This window comes from Lytechinus pictus, chromosome 11, assembly GCF_037042905.1.
Source record: "Lytechinus pictus isolate F3 Inbred chromosome 11, Lp3.0, whole genome shotgun sequence".
NCBI lineage: Eukaryota > Metazoa > Echinodermata > Echinoidea > Temnopleuroida > Toxopneustidae > Lytechinus > Lytechinus pictus.
This window is the reverse complement of record NC_087255.1, coordinates 11,127,884-11,135,664: the sequence shown is the minus strand read 5'-3', so window position 1 is coordinate 11,135,664 and position 7,781 is coordinate 11,127,884. Positions and strand designations below refer to the sequence as shown.

The following is a 7,781-nucleotide window of genomic DNA, read 5'->3' as shown; positions in this document are numbered from 1 at the left end:
CTATTTTTTTTTATTCTTAATGGTTTTTAGCCTATATTCAGATAATATCACATTTTTCATACATACAAGGGTCAAAGCACCATTCTACTCATTCTGATTACATATGGATAATCACAGTAAATTCAGATGCAAAAAGGTAAACCTAAAGCTTTATATGAAGAGTGGAGTAGCCTAACATGAACACGAATTTGAAAGAAAAAAGCGAAGCACAGCTTTTTGTGAATATGCCCTTAACAAATAGACCTAACTTATGTGCAATCATTGTAATTTCAGACTTCATATTTCAAACTCACAGATCAATCTATTACCAAGGCCGCTCATATACGGTCATGAAGTACTGGTAACATCGTCAATATCTTCCCTGATCAAGTTTCTTTTGCAATCATTTTAAGAAATAAACATGTTCCGTTTTCTTGAAGGTCCTTGGACCTTTGTCAAAAGTACCATTGATTTGATGTATCAGGATAACCAATCACGACCGTATTGCATCCAGGATATATAGCTAGAATATCAATTCCTGGCCATACGGCAGGCCATTGCAGGTTTTCATGCCTGTGTTGTCTTTAGTGGAAGGAGAAGGTTAGAAAAGAGTATAAATACTGGACCACAAACTCTCAAGGTAGTATCGTGCTAAGAGAGAACTTTCTAGCATCACTCCCTGAGCTCGCAAAACTTCTGAAACATCCGAATCACCTCATCGCTTCTGCATCGGTAAGTAATATATACCCGGGTGTCCCAGAAAAGCAAGCAGTAGATTTTAAGTATTTTTCAGTTAAAAGGTTAGATTTTCCCTTCATTAAATTCTCTGATCTTGGAAACCAGGTGTGGTGAATGGGTATCCGGCAGGAATAATTCCTTAAGTCAATGCACCAAGCCGGGATAACAGAGCCTCTATTAAGGCTCTGCCGGATAAAAATTTATTGAGCCACTGAATAGGCATCTATAATCGGCACCTCATAGATATTCTGTGTCAAAAGTTGCTTCAACAAAATTGAACTAACATCTTAGATACAAACTATCAGTCCACTTTTCAGTGTAGTGGAGGTAATATATGGCACAGAAACAGCGGTGTAACAGGGGTCGGTGGCCAGGGGGGGGGGGGGGGGGGGGGGTGGGAGCAAGAGCCAAAAATTTCCCGGTCATATCATGGTATGAATTGGCGTAATCGTGTAATGAGGCGACTATTTTGAGAGGGCCAGATATTGCGTATCGGGCAGAATTTATCTTTAAAAAAAAGTTGCGAGCGAGCGAACAAAAATTTTGACCTTAATAATACAAAAATCCAATGTTGATAGACTTTGACATGATATATCCAGAAAAAAATATATTTCACTCTTCTCTCTTTCCATTCCTTTTTTGTGGTTTGTACGCCACTGTGAGCAGGATTCTTTGCAGCAGTAGCGCTCAGAGTAAAAAAAAAAAACGAGGGGCGCAGTATGACACATGTGCTAAAAAGCTGCTTAAAATAAGCCCCGAGCGAGCAAGAAAAAAATTCACCTTTCCATGAGAATCTAACTTTGAGATATTTTTGAAATTATATTCAGTAAATAAAATGATATCCTACACTTTTCCTTTGCTTTTCTTTCCAGCTTTTTTGTTCTTGTTTGTAGAACTTTTGGGGGCCCATGGCCCAACCCTTCCATACTCACGGCAGTGCTATGCGGTTGGGGTCCGGGAACTTTTTGATATCAAAGCCATTTAAACCTCGCAGATTGCCGCTATTTCAATCAAATCGAGGGTATATACAGAATATAGTTTTTACACAACACATTTATTCAACCCAGTTACGTAATGAACCAAATATATTTGAGGGGGCATAACATAGCAATGTGGGAAAATGTACATCCTACTTTCACTACATATTGGTTCTGGTCTTTCTATTTGTCATTATATTGATTTGTTTGTTGAATTTGTTAAAAGTCGCCAGCGTGCAAAGCGAGCTGGAAAAATATTGCTTATTGAAATTGAATACTAATTATGTGATAATTTTTTCCATTATATTCAGCAAATATCAAATTCATTAATCATTTCATTATTTCCATTAATTTCATCATACGTTTTCTCCTATAATTTCTGTGATATCCTCTTGGGTGTAGAACCAAGACCCCCCCCCCCACCCCGCGCCTGTACGCTAGAGATTGAACGTGATTAAACAGGGGCGTTATAGAGCCATTTGATAGTGAAGCGCCCCTACTGCGTGGGGTCTGGGGCAAAGCCCCGGTAGCTTATTTGCATAAAATTTAGCAAGCTTATAGAACAATGTATGCAGTCTATCTGTCTTCCTGCTCTTTATTTTCTATCCTCGGCAGCCTGGTCGTGTTGTTATTTTTTTCTTGTCCCTTTTCTTTGTTTTCTAATTTAGCTTTTGACTAATTCCATTCTACCTTCATTTCCCGCTATTGTTTGCCATTTTGTCATCTTTTAATTTATTTCCCATCATGCTATTGAATTACATAGGCCTATTTTGGAATGATTTTTCTTTCTCAAATGTTCTTCTTTCGTTCCTTTTCCCGCTTTTTTCCTTTTTCCAGTAAAAATATCTTTTTCTTTTCACTTTTCCCCTTTCCTCCCCCTTTCCCTTTCTTTCTCCCTCCTTTTTTTTCTTTTGCCGTTTTTTATTTTCCCGGTGAAATCCGCCAGGGGGCAGCTTGCCCCCCTGCCCCCCGCCTGTTACGCCACTGCATAGAAATATATCTACTTGTACTGTAACTCATCAATATGGTTCTTGGTTTAGATCAAAGACATTGTATCCATGGTGTTTGCTTATAAAATAGCATAGTTATGATGCTATGGTTGCTGTATTGCGTCTTGGTCAGGTGGGATAGGTTCAGATCCTTTACACCGTTTATTTCCTTCAGCAAGAAGTGTGCCGCACTCGACCCAGGTGAGGTAAAGGGGTAGGGACCCTGAATTATTCATTGAATGCATAATAATACCCATTCGGTCTTGAAATAATTGTGCGTTATAGCAGACTTTCATCTACACTCATCACTTCTACCATGTCAGTGTAAAAAAAAAATCTCGTCGAAAAAAAAATAATAATTTGGTGGGAAAGAATTACCTAACTAAGATTTGTTCCACTGAATCAAAACATTATTACTATTGTTATTGAATTGTTGCTACTTTAGCCTACACTCTAAAAAAACTGAGTAAAATTTTACCCCATATTGAGCAAAATGCATGTTTAAGGGGTAAATTTTAACGCAACAATGCGTAAAATCAAGTTTACAAAATATTTGGTATCTTTTTACCCAACCAACATGTATGTTCCCATTTTACCCAATATTTGGTAAACCTTTTTTTTAGAGTGTATATATCATTTTTATCAGTATCCCCATTTTTGTTGATGTTGTTGTGGTTGTTATTCTTCTAATTATAACTAAAAATGGCTTTGTCTTTTTTTATTTTGTCGCAGATCATTTCTAAAAATGAAAGTGACAATATTCGCTACCCTGCTTGTTCTTGGTCTAGTGGTCAGTCACGTGACTGCGGCCAGCTTGGACCAGAACTTTGATGACCAAGGGGATCTCCAACTCGGTGAGTTCAAGAAAGACAGGGGTCGATATTGTCGTTACTGTCACATACGGGTGTTATTAGATACTGCAAATCATTGCATTTGATTGAATGAATTTAAAGGGAATGAGACCCTTGGTATAAGTAGGCTTGTGTCGAAACAAAAAATCAAAGAAACAGATCAACGAAAGTTTGAGAAAAATCGGACAAACAATGAGAAAGTTATGAGCATTTGAATATTGCAATCACTAATGCTATGGAGATCCTCCCATTGGCAATGCGACAAGGATGTGTGATGTCACATGTGAACAACTTTCCCTTTGACGGACTGTAAAATACTCCCAAAATGTCTCTTTTTGCTTTTTCTTATGGTGATACAAATTCTTTATCCATGATGCATTCTTTAAAATCTGTATTACATGCCCTCCTATAGAAAGAATACATGATCTACTGATAGATGTGATAAAGAGGCAATTTTAGTGAAATATATACTAAACTAATGGGGAGAGTTGTTCACTGCAAGTGACATCACACATCTTTGTCGCATTGCCAATATGAGGATCTCCTAAGCATTAGTGATCGCAATATTCAAATGCTCATAACCTTCTCATTATTTGTCCGATTTTTCTCAAAACTTTCGTTGATCTCTTTCTTAGATTTTTTCTGTTTTCACACAAGCTATCTTGTTCTAAAGGTTTCATTCTCCTTTAAAAAAAAGTCAGTGAAAGTCACTGACAATTTTTTTTTCCTCATGAGATATTTCCCGGGTGTTTGTCTTATGCAACCAAATGCGACCCAAAGTGACCAGTGGCGGATTCAGGGGGGGGGGCACATCCGGTCCGTGTCCCCTCCCCTTTATTTTAATGTAAATATCCCGTTCTTAATTACACAAATGTGCCCCCTTTTTGAAAGTTACAGCATATCTTTTGAATGGGAATATGTCGTTCATACACAAATGAGGACCTAAGTTCTTGTCAAATTTTCCTCGGAAAAAATGTGCCTTTTCCCTTTGGAAAATTCTGGCTGGATCCGCCCCTGAAAATGATATCATGAAGAGTTCATTCCACAGTTTCATTCATCATTATCATTATCTAATTCAAAGGGACATTCTAATGGCGAAACCGTAACCCGTTAGGGTTTCTAGAAACTCTGTTTTTAATTTGAAGCATCGCGATGAAATATCATGCGGATCTTAAAAAAAGTATTAACTATATTTGTCCCCACTAGTTATAAACACACAAACCTTTTTTTCTCATATGCTGCAATTTATTTCCAGATCTTGATGAGGAAACCTTGGGAGCCTTGGGAGACGTCTTGGCTTCTAGCTGGTTTTCCAGAGCAGCCCATAAAGTCTCGCACGCCGTATCGCATGCAGCCCGTGACGTTGGACATGCGGTCAAGAAGGGGTGTGGTGTCGTGAACGGGCTGCCAGGAGATGAATTAAGTAAGTAGCTCGTGTTTATAGGTACATGAGGGTGGGTGTAGGCCGTTGGTGTGCGGGGGCAGTGGCGTAGCTAGGATTTTTGTTTGTTTGAAGGGGTAGTCCTCACAGTCAATTCTTGCTTTATTTTTTTATAAAACAACATAAATATGAAATAATCTCATAAGCCCTATATAAAAGTGCGAGCGCGAAGCGCGAGCGAAAATTTGTTGTTGCAAGTCTTCCCCTCACCTTATTTTATTCACTCGTCTTCCTCCTCTGATTTTCCTCTTCTTCTTTTTCCTTCTAACTTTTCCTTTTTTCTTTTCCCCTCTTTTTTTTTGCTCCGCCAACTTTTGTTCGGGGGGGGGGGGGGGGGGCACGTGCCCCCAGGCCCTCCGTAGCTACGCCCCTGTGTGGGGGTGTTGTCGTATGCGTTCGTGTGTGTATATGTGTGTTGGAATTTATGTATGATTTGATGCTCTTCATCTTCTTTAATTATCATGTATGATTAATTCTCCATCATGTTTTTCCAGAGAAACAAATTTAAAAAGAAAACAAAAATGTGCATGGGTGTGTGTGTGTGCGGGTGGGATTGTGCGTGGGAACTATTGCTTCAAATGTCAGTTCTTCTCACCGATGGAGGGGGGGGGGGTCAATATTGTTCTTGATGAATGACTATCATGTTAATACTTTAAAATATTTTGCTTCAAGAGGAGTTGGGGTTCTATTTTATTTACAGTATGCATTTCCTTAGTTCAACCTGATCAGTCACTAAAGTACAATATAACTTCGTCTTGTTATCACTTTAGTGAGGCTCCGGGATGCTGCCCTTCGCAATGAGGAGATTGATGAGGAGCAGGCAGCAGCTGCCTACCAAGGATACAAGAATCTTAAGAGTGCCTGCAGACTCGTCGGTTAGAAAGGTGAGTAAAAAATCGGTAAATTGCCAACTCGTCTTCTACCAACTCGTCCACTCACCACAGTGGTCTACCTTCATTTAGTCTAATGCCATTCCGTCTATCAACATTTCGACTAACAACCATTTGGTCCAATAACTATTTGGTCCAATCATCACTTCGTCTAATCACCAGTTGGTCTATGACCATTACGTCTCATAACCATTTGGTCTAATATTCGTTTTATTTTCATTCACTTTGCCCAATCAACACTTAGTCTAATTAGACCAAATGGTATATGGACTAAATGGCTATTGGACCAACTGGTTATTAGACGAAATGGCAGTTAGACCGGATATTGGACGAACTGACGGTAGACCAAATGATGGTAGACTAGTTGGCGATTGGACGAATTGACATTGGACCAAATGAAAATAAACCAAAAAATCCAGTGTCGCATTTGCATTTATGATGAAGGGGAAAGTATGTTGAATATTGCTGATGATCATGATCATAGGCAATACTGTACCATCAATATTATGATTATGATATTTCTTTTTTGGTAATAGTATTTATTAAATTAATTCAGTTCAAATCATACGAGTATGGTGCATTGCAAAATGTTACAATATAAATCAACATAAACGCTCTTCACAAAGACAAATAATTATTCGTAAGACAGAAAATTGTATAAAAATCAGTGCTTTTAAAATATTCATACCTGCGGATAATTATTCGTAACAAAAATTTAAACATTCGCCATATTATTCACAAGAGCACATTTTAATAATAAATAATGCAGAAAATTCAAAATCCATTGCTCAATGATAAGGGGCGGATCCAGGATTTTCCCGAGGAAAAATTTGACAAAAAAAAGGTCTTCACTTTCAAAGGGGGGGGGGGCACACTTCTGTTTTAACGGCATTTTTACATTCCCCCTGGATCCGCCAGTGATTGAAACTGAATGAAATTTATGATATAAAAGAGAGAAAGGACAATAATGATGACGATAATGCCAATGGTAATCGATATTATTATTTTTTATGGTAATCATCGTCATTGTGACCATTATTATTATTGATGATGTTGTTGTTGTTCTTACTATTATTAACAATATTAATATCGTTATCATTATCATTATTACGAATATTATTATTATCAATATTGTTATTATTATAGTATTAGTAGTAGTAGTAGTAGTAGTATTATATCATTACTAATTTTATTTTTTCTTATTATTTGTCTAATCATTATGATCGTCAAAGTAATGGTAACAGTGTAAGTATTAGGTTCTATAATCATCACTATCATTATTATTGTCATCAGTAGTATTTCCGCTTATTACTATTGCACTTGTTTCAAGGTATAGGTTTATCCTATTTCAAAATATTTGATGTAGGATTCTGTCGATATGTCAAGTTTGTTGACCCATTTAAAACTCAGACCTGCTGAAATGGCTGTCCGTTCTATGACAGATACCTAGATAAATAACCAGATAAATGAATAGATGAAGGTTATTTTGAAATGAACTAAACATCATATACTAATGATGTTTATTTCCATCTATACTTTCAGGTTGTACAACGTAAATGGACAAGGACAATTGGAAGAAATCGACGGAGCTTGAATTTTTTTTCAAATAATTAGAACAGGTTTTTATTCATAATGCCGGTTTTATTTCTTCCGCTGGAAAACCGAAATTACAAAACAAATCTTCCAAATGATGATTAATTTTGCTCGTGAATTATTTTTCGATCTTAATTGCGGGATAATGTTTGAATAGTAATAGACTGGATTAAAGACGTCTCAAAAGTTAAAAATATATTTTACCATAATCTCAGCGACTTTTTTGTTCGATGAAATATGGATTGATTGATTGATTGAATGGTTAATTGGTTGCTTAGATCATGGACCTATTCGTAATAGGTCCATGCTTAGATGATTCATTG

At 37.1% G+C, this 7,781-nt stretch overlaps 1 protein-coding gene across 1 annotated transcript; it reads left to right on the top strand.

The window, feature by feature from the left end:
• Window positions 1–621: 621 nt before the first annotated feature.
• LOC129271468 (uncharacterized) lies at window positions 622–7,656 on the top strand. The gene is made up of 5 exons (XM_064106760.1): window positions 622–711; window positions 3,416–3,537; window positions 4,790–4,957; window positions 5,746–5,859; window positions 7,408–7,656. The coding sequence occupies exons 2-4, from the start codon at window positions 3,429–3,431 to the stop codon at window positions 5,853–5,855; spliced, it is 387 nt and encodes a 128-aa protein (XP_063962830.1). The 5' UTR covers window positions 622–711; window positions 3,416–3,428; the 3' UTR covers window positions 5,856–5,859; window positions 7,408–7,656.
• The last annotated feature ends 125 nt before the right edge of the window (window positions 7,657–7,781 follow it).

Bases quoted from the DNA above. Each gene is read 5' to 3' on its own strand.
- LOC129271468 (XM_064106760.1), top strand. From the start codon at position 3,429: ATGAAAGTGACAATATTCGCTACCCTGCTTGTTCTTGGTCTAGTGGTC. The intron at 3,538-4,789 runs GTGAGTTCAAGA...ATTTATTTCCAG, and splicing joins CCAAGGGGATCTCCAACTCG to ATCTTGATGAGGAAACCTTG. The intron at 4,958-5,745 runs GTAAGTAGCTCG...TTATCACTTTAG, and splicing joins GCTGCCAGGAGATGAATTAA to TGAGGCTCCGGGATGCTGCC.